The sequence below is a fragment of the Acanthamoeba castellanii genome (genome assembly GCF_000313135.1).
Source record: "Acanthamoeba castellanii str. Neff unplaced genomic scaffold scf7180000084639, whole genome shotgun sequence".
In the NCBI taxonomy this organism is placed as follows: domain Eukaryota; phylum Discosea; order Longamoebia; family Acanthamoebidae; genus Acanthamoeba; species Acanthamoeba castellanii.
In genome coordinates this window covers 332,690-353,097 of record NW_004457431.1, presented here as the reverse complement: position 1 = coordinate 353,097, position 20,408 = coordinate 332,690, and the positions used below count along the sequence as shown (strand labels likewise).

Genomic DNA, 20,408 nt, shown 5'->3' with positions numbered 1-20,408 from the left:
CTCCTCTTCGCCATTGCACACTTCAACAATTTTATTAATTGTTATTATTGTTATAATTACTTATATTATCGCTTATTATTTGTTATTTGGCTTTTTGGTTTGCGGGACGCTCTCCAAATAAGGGCATGCTTTGCCTGAACTTGACCTGTCTTTGTCAAGCCAACACAAGAAGGACTAAAGTCGAGACGCAACACAACAAGCAAGGGAGAGATTGAGGATTTTTGAATTTGCTATTTTATTTTGCTTCTTGTCTGTTGATCGAGATGGACCGGATCAAGAACAGCGTGAAGCACATAGCTGCCATTTCCAAGGTATGCCGGCCTCCCACCTCCCGCCAATCTTCAATCAGGAACCGCGGTTCGCGGTCTGCTGGGCGTTGACGGTTGGCACGGTGGGCGACGCGCAGTTCCAGCAGTTCAAGGGGGACGAGTTCCCGTGCAGGACCCCGAGTTCGATACCTACCGAGACAAGCTTGAGGTCCAGATCAAGCAGGTGGACCAAATGCAAAAGTGCCTGGGCTCCTTTTACACCAGCCTCCTCGGTACAACACGTTACGACACACCAACGACACGACACGACACGACACGACACGACACGACACGACACATGGCACACGACACGACACACGGTTGTCGGCCTGAAGGTGGGTGCATTATTTAATATTTAATAGGGCTGGCGCAGTCGACGCTGGAGATGGGGGAAAGCCTGGAGACGTTCTACGGGGACGGAAACGGCCGCGAGGTGGCCGCCAAGTTCCTCCTCACCCAACTCAAGCTCAAAATGTGCTCCGAGGACTTGAGCGTACGCCACCGCCTCCACCGCAATCATAACTGTGTGTGCGTGTGTGCGTGTGTGTGCGTTGCTGTGTGTGTGTGTGTTGCGCCGAGTGATGCGCAGCTGCAGCTGAACGAATTGTGAGTGGCGCGTTGGGTCGTATACAGGAGGGCACACAGCAGGCGAACGAATCCTGGGCTCAGTACCGCGAGCGTTTAGTGGGCATGCGCGTACGCGACATAACAACCGCCGCCGCCACCACCACCACAGGCCAACTCATCATCCACTCACACACACATTTTTGGCCGATGCAGGGCAAGGTGGCAGTTCGGGACGAGATGGTGGGGACGCTGCACAAGGCCAGCATTCTCGTGGAGAAACGACGGCGCAAGTACGAAGCGAGCAAGGACAGAAAGCTAGAACGTCTGGCCAAGTTTGACCAGGTGCGACACAAACAACACAAACACACACACACACACACACATCTGCTCGGGGGCTTGGCCCAACGACTTGGCGTTTTTCGACGGGTCGTGCGGAAAATAGGGGTCCGTTGTGTGTTTTTGTGTTTGTGTGTTTGTGTGTGTTTGTGTTGTGTGTTTTGTGTTTGTGTGCACACACACACACACACACACACACACACGCACACGAATTACTTACCGTGGTGCTGCGTTTGTGGTCCCTGTGCAGACGGTGGCTGCGCGAGACGCGCTACGGGCGGAATTCGAGGAGAAGAACGCGGACCTCAAGCTGGAGCTGATGGACCTCGACCTCAACCGAGCCCTACACGTCGAGTCCATCGTCAAAAAGGTGCGTGTGGCATGCGGTAGTGCGTGCGCGGTTGGGTGTGTGTCATGACGGTTGGCTGGGTGGCTGGGCGCTGTGTGTGCAGATGATGGACGACCAAATGGAGTTCCTGGCGCACGTGTCGGAAGGGTGCGAGCTCCTGGACCAGGCGACGGCGATCAAAACCGTCCGCGTCATCCCCGTACCCACCCCACTGGCCATCGACGCCAACAAGAAGAGCGAGGACGACGAGCGAGAGCAGATCTCCAGCGGTACACACACACACATGCACGCACACGCACAACCCGTAACCGCACACGCTATCATGATGTCTGTGTGCAGGTGGGCTCTACGTGGCCAAGGAGCCGAGGAGCCCAAGCATCGCGAGACATGACCCGCTGTCGCCCTCCAGTCCCACCACCCCCTTGAGCGGCAGCGGCAGCTCACACCCCCTCTCCCTGTCCACGGTACCGCGGCTTTCTCATCTTCGCGGCCCTGTTCAGCGAAGCCATTAACGCGCTGCGGCCCTCCACACACACGACGCACCACGCACACACACACACACACACACACGTGAGCAACACACACTACCACATCACACACACACACACACACAACACACACACACACACACACAATATGTTCTTTAGGGCTCGGCCCCACCGGTCCCGATGAAGCCGAAGCGGACCGGCCCTGAGCCCATCGCTGAACCGCAGCGACGCGGGAGGTACCCTCTACTCACCCTCCCCCCTCCCGTGTCGAGCTCTGACTGGGTGCCCCGCCCACGGTACAGCGCCTGCCCCAAGCCGCTCCCGAGGCTGCCCCCGGTCCCTTCGCCGGCGAGTGGCGGTGCGGCAACGCTGGTGGTCGAGCCGGAGCCGATTTTGGTGCCCGTCCAGGCGCCGGACCAGCATCTGGCCGACCCGATCGTCACCACGCCCAGCCTCTCCTCCTCCTCGGACCCATTCGCTAGCCACCATGCGCCCAGGGCCGCCATCTCGCCCACCCCAGGTATCCCTACGACACACAAGCAACATGCAACACACAGTGCGACACACAACGCGACACAACACCACACGATGTCGCTGATTGTGTTGGCTCGATAGGTCGCAAGGCGCTGCCCGGGCTGCCGAGTTTGCCCGAAGCCTCGCCGCCTGGTGCCTCTACAGAGCCCGGCCTCAGCGGCAGTGGCTCGGCGCGGCGACCAGGAGGACCACCGCCCGCGATGGGCAGCAAGCCCCTGCCGCCCGCCAAGCCTCAGCCCAGCCCTCAAGGCCTCAGTGGCAGCGGCAGCAAGATCCTGCCCGTCCCGCCGCCCAAGCCCTCCGCGCTGTCGCCAGCAGCGCCACCAGCGACCACTCCCGACATCGCCCCCGTAGCCACTCCCGCCCCCGTCGCTGCTGCGCCCACCCCCTTTGATGACAACACCATCCTCTTCCTGGGTTGAGGTGAGTGGTTGGTGTTGCTATGTAACACCGAAATAATAATCAGCACTCTTGTTTTTGTATATTGGGCCGTGCGAGGGTGGGTCATGAGGTGGTGCCTACGGCGTCCATGGCCGAAGCGGCCTTGCGCACCTTGCGCAGCAGGTGCGCCTCCAGCGAGTGCTTGAGCTTTGCCTTTAGCACCTGTGGTCGGGTATGAGGCGGGTGCACGCGTGTGCGTCGTATGTGTGCGGTGGTGCGCGTGCGGTGTGTGGGCGCGTACGGTGTAGTGGTCGAGGATGAAGGCCATGCAGAAGGCGAAGAGGTTGTCCACGTTGAGCGCGTGCGCCTTGGTGAGGAACAGAGCCACGTTGTCGACCGTCACGCACCGCGTGGCGAGCCACCCGCTCAGGCTCCGCAGATGCTCCAGCCCAAACCCATTCGCCACCAGCATCAGCCCGATCAACACCTGCTCCCGTTCGACACGACACACGCCACACACACACCACGCAGCACACACGCTAAGCTCGAGTGGACTGGGCTGACGACGCTTCGTGTGTGATGAGCGTACATGTTCGTCTGGTGGGTCGCGCAGTCGTAGCTCGCTGGTGTAGAGGTAGACCACGAGCTGGTAGAATACCTCGTATTCGATCCCGCGAATCTTCACCCTGCGCAGCCTTCGCTTCGTCGCAGCAGCCTCCCCTTCGCCTTTGTCATCCACCTCTTCTTCTTCTTCTTCCTTCGCCTTCTTCTTGCCCTTCTTCTTGTTCTTTTTCGTCGTCTTCGTCTTCGTCTTCTTTTTCTCGTTATCTGATCGAGCGGAGGTGACCGTCGTGGTCGTCGTTGGCCCCTCGATCATCTCCTTGAGCTGTTCGCACCGCGCGTAGAGGATGTTGCGGTGCGCCCGGATCTCGCGTCGCTCGCGCGAGTCGCGCTTTAGCAGTCTGTGCTCGCGCTCCTTCCCCTCGGCCCCGCGTCCGCGCCCGTCGACGTCGCTCTCGAACACGAACACCACGTCGCTGTACTCGTCGTCGTTGATGAGCCCGAAGAAGTCGTTCACGATCGTACAGGGCCGGCCCTCGCCCGTGTCTGCAGTGACCACGCCGACAACACGTGGTGAGGAATGTGTCAAGTGCGTGGCCAGGAATGTGTGGCATGGGCACATACTAAAGGCGGCGCAGTGGAGGTCGTTGGAGTTGACATTGTGGGCGTCCCTCCCGCCGAAGGCGATCACCTGGTTGCCGTAGGTGACCACCGCGTGGAAGCAGCGCCGCGGGATCCCCGCCACGTCGAGCGCCTTCCACTTTCGCTTCTCTGCGCGCGGCCCGACAGACCGTCGTCAGCCGCTCAGATTCAGCCCGAGAGGAGAGATAGAGCCCAGAGAAGAAGTACCGAAAGAGAAGGAGTAGAGCTCGCTGTGCGACGATGATATTTGCGCGCCGCCCAGCACGTACATGCGGTCGTGCATCAGGAACGCCTGTCGCACAACTTGTGCGTGAATATACGAACGCGAAACTCCACACACACACACACGTACCTTGTGACCCCAACACGGCTTCGGTACGCAGCCTTCGGTCTTGATGGACGACCACGTACGATTGCCTGCAGTGTGAGCGAGGAACTGCATGAGCATCGCACGAATGTATGTGCGCGCGTGTGCGTGTTACACAAGGGGTCGGGCCTCTGTCGCACCGAATCGGAACTCGTGGAGGTCGCTGAGGCCCGGATAGCCACCAAAGAGGTAGAGCGAGCCCTGGCGCACCACGGCGGTCATGTGGTACCTCTCCGGCGCCGTGCCCATCTGCTCTATTCGGTGCCACTCCCGCGACTCTGAGCCCAGCGCACCCCACGCGCGATCAGCAACCGGGTCTCAAGAGCGGAGAGAAGGAGGGGACTTGGGTGACTCTCTTTGGAGGGAGCGGGTACTGAAGTCGAATTCGTGGAGGTCGTTGCACTTGAGGCCAAAGTCGTCGTAGCCGCCGAAGATGTACATTCGCTCGTTGTAGACCGCCGCAACGTGGCCATACCTGCTCAGCACAGCAGCGGAGAGGAGAGAGATGATGAATGAGGGTTCATGTGACCTTCGCGATGGATTGTGCGTGTGGCGGTGAGCGGACCTCTTCGATGGCGGTGAGCCCTGCTTCTTGGCCGACGCTTTGATTGCCGTCCACACTCCACTGTCTACCAAGACACGGAGGTGAGACGGGTTCACGCTGTGGTGCGCCATGTCCTTCACCGTGTGTGCGAGGCGCGCATGATGAGAACGAACCAAAGTGGAAGCATTGCAGGTCGTCCATGTAGCCGTTGCTCTTGCCACCGAACACGTACATCGACCCGTTGTGCACCACCGCCGAGTGGAAGTGTCTGTGTAGAGAGAGAGAGAGCGCGCGCGCACGCACGTGAGGAACAGCAATGGCCGTCATGCGTCAAGGCGAAGAAGAAGAAGAAGAAGAAGTAGTAGAAGAAGTAGTGGGCATCGGCACCTGCCCTTGGGATAGTGGAGGTCGTCCTGGTCTCCGTCCTCGTCCTTGGCCTCTGCATCTTCTCCCCCGCCCAACTTACGCCACACCCGTCGCTCTGTGTAGCGAGTAGATGAAGGCATCAAGCGTGAGGTTGGCTTTTGGAGAGAACGAGTAGCGGCGGAAGTGGGTGGTGTCGAACCGAGGTGGTACTCGAAGAGCTCGTTCGAGAAGGCGCCTTGTGTGTCGCACCCTCCGAACACGAACAGCCGCCCGCCCCACTCCACAGCCGAGTGCCCATACCTGTTTAACCCTTTCAGTCCATTTATTTATTTTAAAAAAATAGATAAATAACAAATAATAAGAATAATAAATGCTTGATTCAATAGATGGGCTTACCTCTCCGAGGGACCGTCGCCAGTGGTGTCAATAACGTGAAAGGTGGTACGCCGCTGGGGTTTCCCGCCACCCTCGCCCGTGTCACCTTGCCGTGCCCCCTCCATCCAGCTGGCAACTCGAAGAAAAAGGCATTTTCTCAATTTTATTGCTCTTCTTCTTCGTGCGCGCGACCAACCAAGGAAGGTGCTCCTGGTGCATCGAGCCGGCACGAAGTAGACGGGGGGCACTTGCTGGCCCGCGGTTGATCGACGTGGGTCCGATGGCACGCGATGTCCTTGTTCGCGTGAAGAGGATCTGATTGTTGTTGGTCGTGTGCGCCGGCCACCTGACCACTCGGCATCTGCGTGCCGTCTTGCTGCTGCGTGCGTCTTCGATGCCTCTGGTGCTCTTAGTACTTGTACCTGCCTCTCGGGTCAGGCGGTCGATAGTCAGCGAACGAAACACACGCCTCCGGACCTACACGGGAGCACATCATGAGACATGATCAAGCATGATGGCAAGGCAAGAGAAGAGGTGGAAAGCACGAGACCTAGCCCAGCATCGCACAAGAGCTGCTTGCCGTCAAGCAGTCGTCGGCCTTCGTACATGAGACACTGGCGATCCCACACGTGCTTCCTGCACTTACGAGACGGCAGTCGCTGGTCAGAAGGCGAGCACGATGTAGAAGCCAGATGGTGAGGTAACGCACCAGTTGATGCGCCGAGTCGGCCCCAAGCGCTCCGCAGTCTGGTGGTCCACAACAAGCTGCAGCTGTCGCTTGAGTTCGTCCAGCATCGTCGTGTAGGTCACTACCAAGGCTGCGCAGCTCGCTAGTCAACCAATTCATACGTGCGTGAATCGAAGAGGAGGGAAGATCGCACGAATCCGCTTCCCATCATGCTTGAGAACGTAGATGCTGAATGCTTCTCCGACTTCTTGCGCAATCAGCGCATCAAGTAGCTCCACCTGCGCAGCCCACTTTCTCTTGCCTCGCCCTTCTTCCGTGAGGGCGTGGCGCAACTGGGGATAGTCGGCCAGCACGGGGTCGCTCAGGAAGTGGCCAAAAAGGACCTCCTTGGCGCTGTCAGTCAGCTGCGAGTTACGATCGTGTAGCGCCGCCACCTCCCTCTTTGCGTCTTCCATCTTTTCGGTAATGAAGAAATTGGCACTGCGTGATGTTTCAGTGTTCTATTTACTAGGCCTCCCTCCACCCTACAAAAAAATCGATTTGAATGTTCCAGTCTCTGGCAACACGGCTCGAATTAGCCTCCGATGAGAATGTTGTTGATGGGGATGTGGATCAACTTGACGAAGAAGCCGATGAAGCCCATGATCATGAAGCCGATGGCAGTGGCGATTGCGATCTTCATGAACTCTGCAAAGATGAATAAGAAGAAGTCAAAAAATGGCTTTAATCACCATGAAGCGCTTAATTTACGCACTCTACGTGTGACAATCTTTACAATGACAATTCTCTAGAGATTGAGAGTGCTTACCCTTCTTGTCAGGCTTGGTGCATCGCTTCACCAAGTGGAACGAATCCTTGGCGAACTTCTTGGTGGGAACGAGAACGTAATCCACGACCTCCATGTTGTGTTTGCAGAGTGCTGAAGATGAAAGAACACCAATCGCGCTGAGAAAGACACCACGCCCAAGTCACGCCTGACGTCTCTCTCCTCTCAAACTGCGCGCGGTCAACGTTCGTCCAATTTTCCATGCCTCAGTTTAAAAGCGCTGCTGATGTCATGCTGACAACTCCGCTGCATTGTCGGCCGACGTGGGCAGGAAGAGGAAGAGCTTTGATCATCAGCAAGTGATTGAGGCCATAACCATGGTGTGCGACATGGAATCGCTAAAGAGAGATCTGTCCGCCGTAGATGGGCGAACGTCGGCCGTAATTGGGTTCAACGTAGTATCCTCAATCGCCATTATCCTCACCAACAAAGCAGTTTTTGACCTCATCGACTACAAATTTGGTACTGTCCTCTAAATCACCTCAGATTCCACAACTGACCAATTCTTTTCCGATCCTCCCAGCCACAACGATGACCTTCTTTCACTTTGTTGTCACGTTTCTGGGCTTGGTCGTCTGTTGGCAACTTGGCTTGTTCACGCCCAAGCGGTACCCCCTTCATGCAAGCTGGCAACTGCTTTGGTTCAAACCAAACCTATTTCTGTGCGTTGTCTGTTGCGGGCGGGCACAGAGCGCCGATGCAACATGTCTTGCCGCTATGCCTCTCCTTCTGCGGCTTCGTCGTGCTCACCAACCTTTCCCTCCAGTACAACTCTGTTGGCTTCTACCAGGTACCTTTCTTATGGAGCCTTCATCATGAACCGGTCGCCGTGATACACCAAGCGGCATCCCTCGCGTGTCTGTTTCGTGCCAGTGTTGCAGCTGACCGTGGCTTGCCTTGCACTACGGACAGATTGCCAAGATTGGCACAACACCAACAGTGGTGGTCCTGGAAACACTCTACTTCGGCAAAGTGTTCTCGCAAAAGACCAAGCTCTCTCTTATCCCCGTTTGCCTGGGCGTCCTGTTGACTTCGGCCACTGACATTCAGTTCAATTTTATCGGTACCACCTTCTTCCTCCTCTTTCGTTCCCTCTCTTCTCGACCCATACCGTCAGACTGAGCACGACCAATGCTCTTGCAGGCGCTGTCTACGCATTCCTGGGCGTGTTGGTCACTTCCATGTACCAGATCGTACGCTGCTCCCACCATCCGCGCTCCTCGTCATCGTTGTGACGGCCATATGTCTTTTGTCGTTGTACAGTGGGTGGGCACCAAGCAGAAAGAGCTTGGGCTCGATTCGATGCAGCTGCTATTCAACCAGGCTCCCATCTCCGCCATCATGCTCCTCTTCCTGATTCCCGTATTCGAAGACCCGTCTGAGATCCTGTCTTACCCCTACGACACTCAGTCAGTGGTACGTATATCAAGAAACCATCACTCATGCATCATCGAGACTGCCAACTGATGCATCAATTTGCTTCGCGCGCTCTCAACGTACAGATCGCCATCTTCATTTCGTCCGTACTGGCCTTTTGCGTCAACCTCTCCATTTTCCTCGTTATCGGCAGAACGTCAGCAGTCACGTATGTCACGTCCCCTTCCCCTTGTTGGGCGCGAGCGACCACTTACATCTGTCTACCCGCTTCTCCACCATTGTGCACAGGTATAACGTGGTAGGCTACTTCAAGCTCGCGTTGGTCGTGCTGGGTGGCTTCCTTCTGTTCCAGTATCCAGTGATGCCTCTCAACATCCTCGGCATCCTCCTGACCCTGAGCGGCGTACATCCTCCATCGTCCTGCACCACCATGCCTTTGTGGCTGCGGCTCACTCCTTCAATCGCGTGTGAATGTCCGTAGGTGGTCATCTACACACACATCAAGCTTGCCGAAACCGCGGCGGCACAGGAGCTTGCACAAAGCAAGGAGGTTGACCTCTCCTCGGTGAACGTCGTCGAGGACGACCTCAAGCCCTTCAACAGCCAACATACGGAGCAGGAAGACGACGAGTACAGCGAGGGCCGGGACAAATGAAGCTTGGCCACCCGTTTGTAAAGAGGGATCCGTCAATCGGGTGTGGCGTCCGGCAATTAATTATTGCGTGATCACAAGGCAGAGTGGCCATTAGGTACAGTAACCAGCCTGGAGTTTGCAAGCCGTCAACAACAACACGCTCCGTTTGCAGGAAATTACATCTACAAACTCACTGCCCACCCCCGACCTTGCTGCAAAGACTGCAGTCCGGAAAGAGCGAAGCGCGAGTCGCTTTGATTTTGATTGTTGGGCGTCCTGAGAATGAGCAACTTCAGTCTGCGTCGATCGCTTAACTCGATAAATGCGGCCGTGCACAAGAAGAAGAGTAGGGAAGATGTGTCCTCCCCGGGGCGCGCCAAGTCTACCACCCCGCCTTCCTCCCCACCCAGGCCGGGCGCGCACCACATGAGCAAGCTGCGATTGCAAAAGGAGAACATCGCTCTCGTCCAGGCATTCAAATCCAACGACATGAAGCGATTCCACGAATTGCTGAAAAAGAAATCGGTCAAGCAGCCCAAGCAGCTGCACCAACCTTCTTCGGACAACGTGTCCCCGACCTCGTCTTCATCTTCTGTGCCCATTCTATCGTCCTCCCCATCCTCTTCACCATTAGCTGTACATCATACTCTCGCCTCGTCATCTTCGTCATCTTCTTCATCGACCTTCTACTATCCCAACATCAACGACTATGACGAGCATCGGCAAACGTGCCTCCACGTTGCTTGCACCAACGGCAGCAGCGATCAGGTGCGAGAGCTGCTCGGCATGGGCGCCGACGCCAACGCCGTAGACGACCGGTTGTGGACGCCGCTCCACTGCGCCCTGGCCAACGGACACCTCGAAGCCGCCAAGGCGCTGCTGATCGAGGGCACCGGCTCGGTCAACGTCAACCACGCCAACGAGAGCGGCTCCAGCCCGCTGCACTACCTCGCCAGGTACTTTCGCTCAAGCAAGGTGTGCCTTCACTGTGGTCCTGGGCGCTAACTTGGGACCTGTTCTCTCGGCCTCTGCAGGCACACAACGCTGAGCGCGGCAGAGGAAGCGCTGTGGGGAGAGGTGTTCCTGCTCCTCAGCCGCATGGGCGCACAGGTGAACCTGGTACGCCGCTTTGGCTTTGTCCTTGTTGTGATCATGTGCCTGCGTGCGGACTGTGCACCGTTGACGCATGTATCGTGCTGCGCTGCGTGTCGTGTCTCGGTGATCGGCGACTGCAGGCGAATGCACACGGAATCACTCCGCTGCACGATGCGTGTGCCACTGGAGCCACCGACAAGGTCAAGCCGCTCGTGCGCAAAGGAGCCGACGTGCACGCTACGAACAAGTACTACATCTTCTACCCCTCCTCGCACTCGAGGTGTGTGGCGGTCCCTCATTCACGTGCTTCCTCCTCGCCTCGGTGTGTTGCGCCATCGCTAGGTTCGGTGAAACACCGCTGCACTACGCTGTGAAGTCTGGAGTGTTGGACACGATCGGGTATCTGCTGTACATTGTACGCCTATCGGCCCGAGACCTACTTTCCAGCCTGTTGCACGTTTGTTACAATCAATAACGCATAATAACCACGTATATGCGCCCACGCACACAAGGGAGCCGATCCGTACAAAGAGTCGGAGAGGGGCAACTGCTTCGACTTGGCGTTGCTCTATCACCCCAAGTCATCTGGCATGCACATATTCCTGAGCGGTATCCCACCACCCACGCGTCACTCTCCCATCCATGCATGTGCGCGCGCATGGCTGACGCGCCTTCTTCACTCCAGGCATCAAGTGCCTTCCGGAGATCCTCTTCCTGCAGATCTGCTCTTTTCTCACGGTTCGCGACTGGTGCAACATGATGCAGGTACTGTACATTCTTTGGTTTAGCGCCTGCGCTGCGTGTGTAGGACGGATCTCTGACGCTGTACTCTGTTCTCCGTATTGGCATGAAGGTCTGCACGACCTTTGCTCGAATGTGCTCCCACGACGTGTTGTGGAAGCGGGTCTGGGACCAGAACCCGCGCCTCCGTGCAGGTAACCCTCTCACCCCACACCATCGTCGCGCCCGCACTAACGTTGACGACGCTCCACACAGTACGGATAAAGACCGACGAGTTCTCGTACAAGGAGCTGGTGAGCGATTGGTACAACGGCAAGTGGGATGAATGGCTCTCCACGTCGCCGTACGTACACACTCTGCGCAATCATCGTCGTCGTCGCCATTACTGATTCACTGCAACAGGATCAACGAGAAGCCTGAACTGGCTGCAAAGATACTGCTTGTGGGCGACGCTTCGGTCGGGAAGACCGCCTTTCTCACGCAGTTCATGGGACGCGCCCCGAAGGGCAAGCTGGACGACACGACTTCGGTATGCATTTACTTATCTTTATTTATTTATTTATTGGCTCTCAACCACACTCGGAGTGCTCATTGCTGCTGTCCTTTTGCTCAACGCCCAGATGGACCGCACGATCTTCATGCACGGGAAACAGATCACATTGCACCTCTATGAGCTGGTACGCGGCCCTCTATGTCTCGCTCTTCTTTGCTCGCCATTTGGTTGTCTCCCTGTCCTCGCTCACCTTTTTGCTACAGAGCCTAGCGAGGAACACCAACCGAGGCAAATCACCCTATCGGGGGATGAATGGAGTTGTGCTCTTCTATTCTTCCAACGACGTCGATTCCTTCGCAAACCTCCATCTGTGGCTCGAAGATGTGCGCCGGTAGCGTGTGGCCTCCAACTCGTGTCACCGCCACCTGCACGAACAACTGACCGCGAGCCTTGTGTTCGTGTGCGCACACGTCAGGTTTTCTGAGAAGCTGCCCGTTGTGGTTGTGGGCACGCACTACGACATGCCGTCCCCGCTTGTAGAGAGAGATCAGACCAAGGTACGGCCCACCACCTCCCTGTTGGGTTTCCACTCCAGGATCCTGCAAGACAGTTTGTGCCCGTTCGCCAACCCTGTTCTCCTCGCGCAGAAATTCAGCAAAGAGCATCAAGTGCTGGTGTTTGAGACCGGCAAGGGCATGGGTACGCCACCTCCACTCCACTGTACCACCACACACAATGCGCCAGCTGAAAACTCGTTGTCTTCGCGTATCCGCTTCGACACCCACGCCATCAGGACACAACGTGCAGCTGAGCCTGCGCATGGTAGCGGAGGCCATCCACGACCAGTACGTCCAAAGGTCGGGGGCGCGGCCTGGCGTGGCGCCCCTGACAAAGGGCGTGCTCTATCATCCCTTTTGTTGAGTGTTGGCCTGACGTACTTTGGGCAAAACTTGTATTATTATTAATTTCAGAAGTAAACGAAGAAAACATGAAAGAAAATAGTCATTTTATTTCCTGGCTTGAGCACAGGAAGGAAGATGGGGGTGGCCGGTCTTCACGTGTGGCTGCGCGCCCACTTCGGCTCGTGCTTCACGCACCACCGGTGGACAACGGCGCAAACAGAATCGACGGATGAGTGGAGCCGCGTAGAGGGGGTGGGGGTGGACCTTGGCGGCGAGCTGCATCATTTGTGCCAGCAGTCTGCCGGCACGCACGAGTTGTTTTTCTTCCAGCGCCTGCATGAGCGACTCGACGCCATCCTTCTCCGCCTTCGACCCCAGCACTCTGCCGTCCTAGCACTAGATGGACCCGGTATCATCCGTGGCTGGAGATGCATGTTCATCATTTGTAGGACAGCTAATCGGGCAACCACGCAGGGCCAGCTGCCAAGTGGGCAGAACAGAGACGCCGACGCATGAAGGTACAGCAAAGCGGGAGGATGTGTGATCACGCCTGCAGCTGATGGAGGTGAGACGGTGCAGGGCAGTAGCGGGAACAGGCGTACCGAGAGAATGGGGATCGACCCACTGCAGCTCACCCCAGGCACGGTCTTTATGGAGCAGGCACGCCACCACTATTTCACCTCTCTCTCTGCTCGCCATTACCTGCCACTTACGTTATCGTTCTCATCGGTCAGGTACGCGAGGCCCTGTGCCACTATGCTTGCGAGCGGCTGCTCACTGTGCCTCTCCTCCACGATCTCCGGTTCTCCATATCTCCAGCAACAGCTCCAGGTACACTCCCCTTTGCACCAAATGGCAGCTGCGCTTCTCACGTAGACATTCTTTTATGTGGTCGCAATCAGGCGAGGCCGAGCTGAAGCTCGCGGAGATCATGAGTCATGAGCTGGAGCCTGGGGACAACAGCGCAGTGGATGACACCGACCAGAGACGTCACTACATGATAGTGAGCGACGATTCCGACCTCGTGCTAATTGGTACGGCTTTCAAGGCCGAGGCCGACCTCTCGGACAATCTCAACGCTGGTCGCTAACAAGCTATCGTGCTACGTTGGCATAACACAGGGCTCTGCATGTCCAGCTTGTATCGGGTGGACGTATCGGTTCTGCGCCGAAGCTCCGCTTCGTCTGGACCGGACTGCTTTGAGCGGTTCTCCACGGCCGGTTTCTTCGACCGGCTGCGCAGGTCGTTCCCTCACGACCCGCCGGGTCGCGTCGCCCTGGACTTCGTTTTCCTGGTCCTACTGACGGGCAACGACTACCTTCCCTGCCTGGACAAGTACGCCCCCATCGCCCCCGCTTGGTATGGCTGTGAGCCAAGGCCTTGCAATCTGACGTGAGCCGCGTTAACGCACATGTTGCGTGCAGGGCCAAGATACAGAACCTGTGGCGCACCTACCGTGCGCTGAAGGGCGCCGATCCGCAAGACGACGACGCGGGCCACCAGCACGCGCTGGCCAGTACCTGTACGACCCGTCGAGCCGCAAGATCGACCCGGCCTTCTGTGCGACGTTCCTGCTCGCCAACTCCTCTCTCTTTCCGTACGCGTCGTCGAAGCCAGTCCCTGTCGACAGCACGAGCGACGATGACGAGGAAGAAGAAAACGAGAGCGTCAGCGAGTGCGCCACGAAAGAGAAGCCGCCGGTGGCGCGACGAGGTGAGGAAACGGACGCTAGTACAGCGCCGAGAGCACTTAGCCTGCCCTCAGCCGAGATGTACCTCTATGGTCTCGAGTGGAACATGCGCATGTACCTTGATTTCCGGTACGTAGGGCAACTTCCTTTCTCTGCCTTTCTCTTTGTCATATTTGGTCTGCTCACCTCGCGCGCAGGTGTCCCAACTACGATTACTTCTATCCCAGCTGGGACGCACCTTCTCCTCGCGCGCTGGTCGAGCGGCTGCAGCGTTTGGCCAGGAGGAATGTGCGCACCAGCGAATCGGCCCTCACGAGGTTGCAGCAACCATCGGCAACCGCGAAGGCTCCACCAGACCACTGGCCGGCTGATCCCCTCCCACTTCTGCCCTACCATTTTTGTCTGGCACTCATGCCGCCCTGGGTACACGGTCACCTCATAGCTCTGCACCGCGCCGGTGGCACTCGCGCGTTGTCTCATCCCTTAGTACTGCATATCAGGGCAAGGAGTACCTTCCCGAGGCCTTGCAGCGGCACTGTGAAGTGGTAGACGACATCGAGAGTGCGTTGCCCCCCAATGCCTCAACATACTCTCAACGCTGACTTGATTCATTCCACGGCCGTGCGAGTGCAGGTGCGCTGTTCATGAATCCGGGTGACCTGGTCGATTCCCGGCGAATGGTGGTGCAAGGGCTGGATGCGCACACACCAACCGCGACAGCCACGACGACAACAACGTCGTCTTCGTCGTCCTCGCAGATCGCGTCGGCCTTTACGCCGTTGGAGGAGCGAACGCTATCCTTTGCCCCGCACTTCTTCTACGAACGCTGGGTGAGGCAAGAGCGACCACGTTCAGCAGCCGAGCGAACTACAAAGAAGCGACGGCGAGTGGCGACCCAGGAACCAGAAGAGCCAAGAGAAGTGGATGAATTCGGCCGAGATGTGGACCGAAAGCGAAGGAAGAAGGAAGGCAAGAAAGAGAAGAAGAAGCAGAAGCAGAAGCAGAAACAGGAAATAGATATGGAGGAGGCGAAGGCCAGTGAGCAAGAAGAGACGGAGAAGAAGGCGCAGGAGAGGGAAGAGATTGAAGCAGCGACAGGACAAGAACAGGGAGGGTTGCAAGAAGAGAGGCGAGGAATGGCCAGCAGCGAGGGCTTCAACATTGAGACTCCGTTGGGCATGGCTGTTCTGCCGCCTGCTGACCTGCTCCTCCTTCACTATGGCACCATGTCACAGGGCCCATTGGTGCCAGCTGATGGTTACGCTGCAACACAAAACGAAAGAAGAAAATGAAAGAAAAAGACAGTATAGAAAAAGAAAGCACAGAAAAGATAACAGTGAAATCAGCCACGCATGATGCAGGCAAAGCAGCACGCAGCATGTGAAACACGCGCTTGATTCTAAGAGACACTCGAAAAGCAATAACGAACCGATCACACATGTCATCGCCAAATCTGTCGAGCAGAGGGAGAAATGCGAGGGCGGCCAAGAGGGGAGGCCTTCCCGAATCCAGGGAGGGTGGTCAGCAGGCGGAGGCCCTCAGCCCAGGCGCCCAGCCCCGAAGCCGATCCAGGAGGAGAGCGTTGGCGAGAGCTCCGGCAGAGCTCTTCCTCCGGCAACGTTCGCCTACGTGCCTGAGGCACGAAGAGTACCAAAGAAGAGCGCAATCTCAGAAGATAACGTGGTCGTGCTACGCGACGGGATAGTGCTCCTGCGCAAAGCCTTCGGGCTTGAGGAGCAGCAGCGCTGGGTCGACATGTGCATCGAACACTGTACGGGCCAAGTCGAAGGCGTGCACTCTTTCTACGATGGCGAGGTCAGCCGCGAGCTGGGCTACTTCGATCCCGCCATCTCGCCAGCCTCTTCCTCTACGTCCGCTGCGTCATCGTCATCCTCTACACCAGCCGCCTCAGCTACGCCCGCCAAGAAGCTCAACCTGGTGAACAAGGCGCGCATCAACGTGCCGATCGCCCTGCACCCGCCGCAGTTCACGGCCGTGGCGCAGGAGCTGGTGCGCATCGCCCACGAGCGCTGCGCGTCGGTTCCGTGCCTCGACGAGCCCAACACGTGCCGCATCAACTACTACACTAACAGCGGCAAGATCGGGTGGCACTACGATCGCGTGCCGAGCCTGTCCAAGGAGGAGCAGAGGACCGTGACCGACCCCGTCATCTCCATGTCCTTCGGCAACAGCGCTGAGTTCCAGTACAAGCAGCGCATGGACGACCCGGAGGAGAGCGTCATCCTCGAGTCGGGCGACGTATGCGCAGCCTAGCTCTCACACTGAAACAACAACGTTTGTTCATCATTCACTGAACTGTGTCGTGGTGTGTTGGTGCTGAGCAGGTAATCATCTTCGGCGGGCCTGCTCGCATGATCTACCACATGGTGCCGCGCGTCATCAAGAACACCACTCCCAAGGGACTGGACCTGCGACAGTTCGGCCCGGGCAGGTTCAACGTGGGCTACTACTACAACTGATCACCCACCACTCTATGTCGTCTGTTTCGCGATGATGGATATACACATTATCTCTTTATTCACATTCGTGCGTAGCAGCTCTCAGGCGGTCTGCCATGGCCACCAGGAGGTCGAGCCCTTGCTGCGCTGCTCAGCGTCGGCCAGGCTCTCGCAGTCGTCCCACTCGATCCGGTAGCCGAACGCCGTTTTGAAGGAGGAGGGCACCAGGAGCTTGAAGACGGCGAGCAGCATTTTCTCGGTGAGCCACTGCCGGATCGCGCCCGGCGGCTGCTCGCCCGCCTTCACCGCCCGCGGCTCGCCGCGCCGTCTTCCCTCCGCCGCCACCATCTCCGCCCGCGCCTTGCGCCCGGCCTCGAACGCCGGAACGCCGACTCGAACACCGCCTTGGGCACCGTCTTCGCGGACAACCGCCGCTGGCCGTCGTCGCCGCCGCTGTCGGCCAGTACGGTGGCGCGGTGGTCGCGCAGGGCCAGGCGGATCATCTTGGCCAGGTACATGGCGTCTTCGAGCGCCAGCGAGGCGCCTTGGCCCGAGTGCGGGCTCACGGCGTGCGCGGCGTCGCCGATCAGCACCGCGCGGCCGGCGAACCAGCACGGCAGCGCAGCCACGTCGTGCACGGTGCCGCGCAGGATGTGTTCGGTCTCGGTCACCAGCTGGCGAGCCAGTGGCGACCACCCGCCCGGCACGTCGAGAATGCGCGCCTTGAGCTCGTCGGTGTCGATGGCCTGCAGCTCGTCCCGAGTCGGCGCTCGCTCGCACCACTCGGGGTGGTCGCCCACGTACATGTTGCGCCACCACATGACCAGCCGCGGGTCGTCGGCCCGGACCCGACAGTAGCCAAACGTGCCGCCGGTCGGGCCGCACAGGAAGTGGGCCGTGCCCTGCTGGTCCTCGGGCAAGTCGAGCAGGGCGTCGGTGCGCGCGAAGCCGCCGGAGGTCATCAACCCGAGGAACTGGGGCCGGGGGTCATCGTCGCCCAGCACGATGGCCCGCGTGCGCGAGTGCAGCCCGTCGGCCCCGACCACCAGGTCTCCGCGCGCCGAGCTCCCATCTTCAAACAGGGCTGTCACCGCTCCGCCGCTGTCATCATCGGCTTCATCACCTTCGGTATCGAAGCCCGACAGGCTGACGAGGCGCTTGTCGAACTCGACTTTAATGCCCTCTTCGTGCTCAACGGCCTCCATCAACACCTCGTGGATGGTGGCGCGGGTCATCATCACGGCCGGCTGAGCGAACTCGCGGTCTGGGTCGACCGGCAGCGCCACGAGCCGCTTGCCGTACTGGTTGTAGAAGGCGAAGTCGGGGCACACTATGCCGCGGGGCTGGAGCTCGCCGGCCAGGCCCAGGTGGTCGAGCACCAGCATGCCGTTGGGCGCGATCTGGAGGCCGCCGCCGCTGCCCTGGCAGGCCTGTTCGCGCGGGTAGGCCTCGTAGATGGTCGACGTCACACCGACGCGCTTGAGCAGGAGCGCCAGCGTGCAGCCGGCGATCCCCGCCCCGATGATGAGCGCGTGGGGCGGCGCGGGTCCTCCAACTTTGTCTTCATCTTTGTCAGCTGTGCTGCTGCTGCTGCTGCTAGTGATGGATGTCATAGTGAGCCGCTACTTCAGTTGGTTTGTTGCGCTGCTCTCCGAGTTGTGTGAGTGCTCATAGCGCACACTGGTGAGTAGACCAGAGGCCAGAGAAACAACTTTCGGCCTTTTTCGAGGAACTACCTAGCCCTTGACCGACAAGGACTACCTGCAAGAGAAAGGAAGAGGCCTGGTCTCGCATCACTGTGACAACCGTTGCGGCCGCACCATTGTTGATTGGCGCGCTTTAAACTCATCAGCCATTGGCGAGAAGATAGCAGGCCAGCTGTGCTCGGCGTACAGCTTACCAAAAGCACGCTCAGCCACGCCCGCCCAAGCTCCAGGTTTTTCAGAAGGCTCAGGTCTCCTCACTCGACCTCGCACCATAACCACCAACACCAACACCAACTGCGTACATGCGCTTGAGCTGCAGCCGCCTGTCGTCGCGACCCACCACCTTGCCGCTGCTCGAGAACTTTCGCCCGACCACCTCGCGTCTCTGTATCGCCGGAAGCCTGCCACGCTTCGCCACCTCCGCTCAACGCTTCATCTCCGTCAGCTTCGTATCGTCGCGCCCGCACTCCGCCATGGACACGAACGTTGCAACGACTACCACCCCAACCACCGACAGCATCGCCCCAGCCAGCACGAGCAAGGTCGGCAGCGAGGTCGTGGCCACGCATGACGAGGCAACGGCGGTAGAGAAGAAAGATCTGCACGAGAAGAAGAAAAAGAAGAAGAAGGATGACGATGGGGTGTACCTGCCGTTCAAGATCGCCGCCGCGGTGCCGATATCGCCCGACACCAAGCTGTTCCGCTTCCAGGTGCCGGCCGACCAGGCCCAGCTCCTGCGCACCCTTCCCTCTCCTGGTATGCCCCCGCAGATTGCATCGATTCCATTCAATTGGGCTAATTCTCACTCTCTTGCCTTCGCGAAGTGAGCCACATTGCGCTGCGGGCGACCTTGCCCCCGCTGCCGCACGACCCCACCACGTCCGAGCTCCTCAAGCGCCGGCCGTACACGATCTTGCGGCGCTTTCCCGCCCCCGGCCAACAGCAGACTACGCCAGATGAAGAGGTTCCCTTCGGCACGCTTCACAAGTAGCACCTACGCAGTTTGTGACGGGGCGGCTGATGTGTGCATAACACCACCAGGACCAGCATGTGGAGGTGATGATCAAGCGCTACGACACGTTCGGACTCAGCGCGCACCTCCACTCGCTCAAGGAGGGCGACACCGTCGAGCTGCAGCTCGTGGGGAGGACAAGCACGCCAAGATGAACTTCCCCGAGATCCACCTGCGACACAAGCACATCGGCATCGTCACCGCCGGCACTGCCCTTGCCCCCATGATCAGCGTACGGGCCGATCCCTCCCTCTCTCCCTCCCTGTGTCGTGTGTGTGTGTGTGTGCGGTCTTTAACCAGACCGACGTCTGTGCAGATCATGCGGTCGGTGCTGTACAACGCAGAGGCAAATGATACGCGAGTGACGCTCCTCTACGCCAACCGACACGAGGAGGACATCCTGCTGCGCAAGGAGCTCGAGGAGCTGTGGGAGGCTTACCCGTCACGACTCACCATCTACTTCCTTCTGAGCCAGGTAACCCTCCGTTTCTGTTGCGGTCGCCGTCATCGTAGTTGCTTGGCTAATGCGCGCGCGTCGTGTGTGTAGCCGCGATCAGAGAGCTGGGGTCCACAGACGTCGCCCTACCAGCTGCGCGGGCGCATCACGAAGGACATGTTCAAGGAGACCCTTCCTCTCCCCGCTGTTGCGTCTTCATCCTCCTCTTCAGCGGCCGCGACCAGTGAAGAGGCTCCCAACGTGGAGCAGCAACAGACCGACCCGCTGGTGCTCGTGTGCGGGCCGAAGCCCTTCAAGAAGCTGGCCCTCCAGTTTCTGGAGGAGCTCAACTTCACCCCCAACATGTTCTACAAGCTCTGAGCTTAGAAGCCAACAACAAAGTCTTGTTCTTCTGTCAACGTCTTCGCCTTCGCCTTCGTGTGTAGTGTTTTCGCAATCGCTGCTGGTTTCGGGGTTTATTGCTGAACAAGAAGGTGATGAAGGGGGAAGGGGGGAGCAGGGCAGGCGGAA

The 20,408-nt window shown here is 58.5% G+C and overlaps 10 protein-coding genes and 1 pseudogene across 10 annotated transcripts; 7 read left to right on the top strand and 4 right to left on the bottom strand.

The window, feature by feature from the left end:
* Positions 1 to 263: 263 nt before the first annotated feature.
* Positions 264 to 3,004, top strand: ACA1_089260 (uncharacterized protein; the record flags this gene model as incomplete). The annotated part of the gene is given in 12 exon segments (XM_004338643.1): positions 264 to 311; positions 442 to 541; positions 671 to 801; positions 942 to 1,004; positions 1,089 to 1,217; positions 1,462 to 1,581; positions 1,664 to 1,829; positions 1,900 to 2,024; positions 2,208 to 2,284; positions 2,351 to 2,568; positions 2,664 to 2,714; positions 2,727 to 3,004. 12 exon segments carry the CDS (start codon positions 264 to 266, stop codon positions 3,002 to 3,004), a joined length of 1,506 nt encoding a protein of 501 aa, XP_004338691.1.
* Positions 3,005 to 3,086: 82 nt separating this feature from the next.
* ACA1_089250 (BTB/POZ domain containing protein) lies at positions 3,087 to 5,943 on the bottom strand (the record flags this gene model as incomplete). The annotated part of the gene is made up of 13 exons (XM_004338642.1): positions 3,087 to 3,185; positions 3,265 to 3,450; positions 3,553 to 4,070; positions 4,149 to 4,295; positions 4,374 to 4,458; positions 4,519 to 4,583; positions 4,674 to 4,811; positions 4,908 to 5,008; positions 5,099 to 5,162; positions 5,251 to 5,345; positions 5,465 to 5,558; positions 5,643 to 5,743; positions 5,840 to 5,943. 13 exons carry the CDS (start codon positions 5,941 to 5,943, stop codon positions 3,087 to 3,089), a joined length of 1,797 nt encoding a protein of 598 aa, XP_004338690.1.
* A 324-nt stretch (positions 5,944 to 6,267) lies between these two features.
* ACA1_089240 (uncharacterized protein) lies at positions 6,268 to 6,961 on the bottom strand (the record flags this gene model as incomplete). Its single annotated transcript, XM_004338641.1, has 3 exons — positions 6,268 to 6,454; positions 6,528 to 6,636; positions 6,700 to 6,961. 3 exons carry the CDS (start codon positions 6,959 to 6,961, stop codon positions 6,268 to 6,270), a joined length of 558 nt encoding a protein of 185 aa, XP_004338689.1.
* A 119-nt stretch (positions 6,962 to 7,080) lies between these two features.
* Positions 7,081 to 7,408, bottom strand: ACA1_089230 (protein translocase SEC61 complex gamma subunit, archaeal and eukaryotic, putative; the record flags this gene model as incomplete). The annotated part of the gene is made up of 2 exons (XM_004338640.1): positions 7,081 to 7,193; positions 7,315 to 7,408. 2 exons carry the CDS (start codon positions 7,406 to 7,408, stop codon positions 7,081 to 7,083), a joined length of 207 nt encoding a protein of 68 aa, XP_004338688.1.
* Positions 7,409 to 7,863: 455 nt separating this feature from the next.
* On the top strand, positions 7,864 to 9,364 carry ACA1_089220 (Solute carrier family 35, member E3, putative; the record flags this gene model as incomplete). Its single annotated transcript, XM_004338639.1, has 8 exons — positions 7,864 to 7,940; positions 8,023 to 8,122; positions 8,245 to 8,395; positions 8,476 to 8,525; positions 8,596 to 8,748; positions 8,835 to 8,917; positions 8,998 to 9,112; positions 9,191 to 9,364. The coding sequence occupies 8 exons, from the start codon at positions 7,864 to 7,866 to the stop codon at positions 9,362 to 9,364; spliced, it is 903 nt and encodes a 300-aa protein (XP_004338687.1).
* Positions 9,365 to 9,769: 405 nt separating this feature from the next.
* ACA1_089210 (Ras subfamily protein) lies at positions 9,770 to 12,593 on the top strand (the record flags this gene model as incomplete). Its single annotated transcript, XM_004338638.1, has 14 exons — positions 9,770 to 10,299; positions 10,378 to 10,462; positions 10,579 to 10,718; positions 10,781 to 10,853; positions 10,951 to 11,047; positions 11,124 to 11,203; positions 11,247 to 11,373; positions 11,435 to 11,522; positions 11,582 to 11,708; positions 11,800 to 11,856; positions 11,936 to 12,063; positions 12,148 to 12,229; positions 12,320 to 12,371; positions 12,466 to 12,593. The coding sequence occupies 14 exons, from the start codon at positions 9,770 to 9,772 to the stop codon at positions 12,591 to 12,593; spliced, it is 1,794 nt and encodes a 597-aa protein (XP_004338686.1).
* Positions 12,594 to 13,183: 590 nt separating this feature from the next.
* ACA1_089200 (uncharacterized protein) lies at positions 13,184 to 14,635 on the top strand (the record flags this gene model as incomplete). Its single annotated transcript, XM_004338637.1, is given in 8 exon segments — positions 13,184 to 13,219; positions 13,309 to 13,405; positions 13,477 to 13,656; positions 13,696 to 13,909; positions 13,999 to 14,090; positions 14,192 to 14,393; positions 14,462 to 14,552; positions 14,564 to 14,635. The coding sequence occupies 8 exon segments, from the start codon at positions 13,184 to 13,186 to the stop codon at positions 14,633 to 14,635; spliced, it is 984 nt and encodes a 327-aa protein (XP_004338685.1).
* Positions 14,636 to 14,941: 306 nt separating this feature from the next.
* ACA1_089190 (uncharacterized protein) lies at positions 14,942 to 15,556 on the top strand (the record flags this gene model as incomplete). The annotated part of the gene is made up of 1 exon (XM_004338636.1): positions 14,942 to 15,556. The coding sequence occupies one exon, from the start codon at positions 14,942 to 14,944 to the stop codon at positions 15,554 to 15,556; it is 615 nt and encodes a 204-aa protein (XP_004338684.1).
* A 463-nt stretch (positions 15,557 to 16,019) lies between these two features.
* ACA1_089180 (uncharacterized protein) lies at positions 16,020 to 16,744 on the top strand (the record flags this gene model as incomplete). Its single annotated transcript, XM_004338635.1, has 2 exons — positions 16,020 to 16,523; positions 16,610 to 16,744. The coding sequence occupies 2 exons, from the start codon at positions 16,020 to 16,022 to the stop codon at positions 16,742 to 16,744; spliced, it is 639 nt and encodes a 212-aa protein (XP_004338683.1).
* Positions 16,745 to 16,825: 81 nt separating this feature from the next.
* ACA1_089170 (FAD binding domain containing protein) lies at positions 16,826 to 18,336 on the bottom strand (the record flags this gene model as incomplete). Its single annotated transcript, XM_004338634.1, is given in 2 exon segments — positions 16,826 to 17,176; positions 17,191 to 18,336. 2 exon segments carry the CDS (start codon positions 18,334 to 18,336, stop codon positions 16,826 to 16,828), a joined length of 1,497 nt encoding a protein of 498 aa, XP_004338682.1.
* A 395-nt stretch (positions 18,337 to 18,731) lies between these two features.
* On the top strand, positions 18,732 to 20,258 carry ACA1_089160 (annotated as a pseudogene).
* Positions 20,259 to 20,408: the final 150 nt, after the last annotated feature.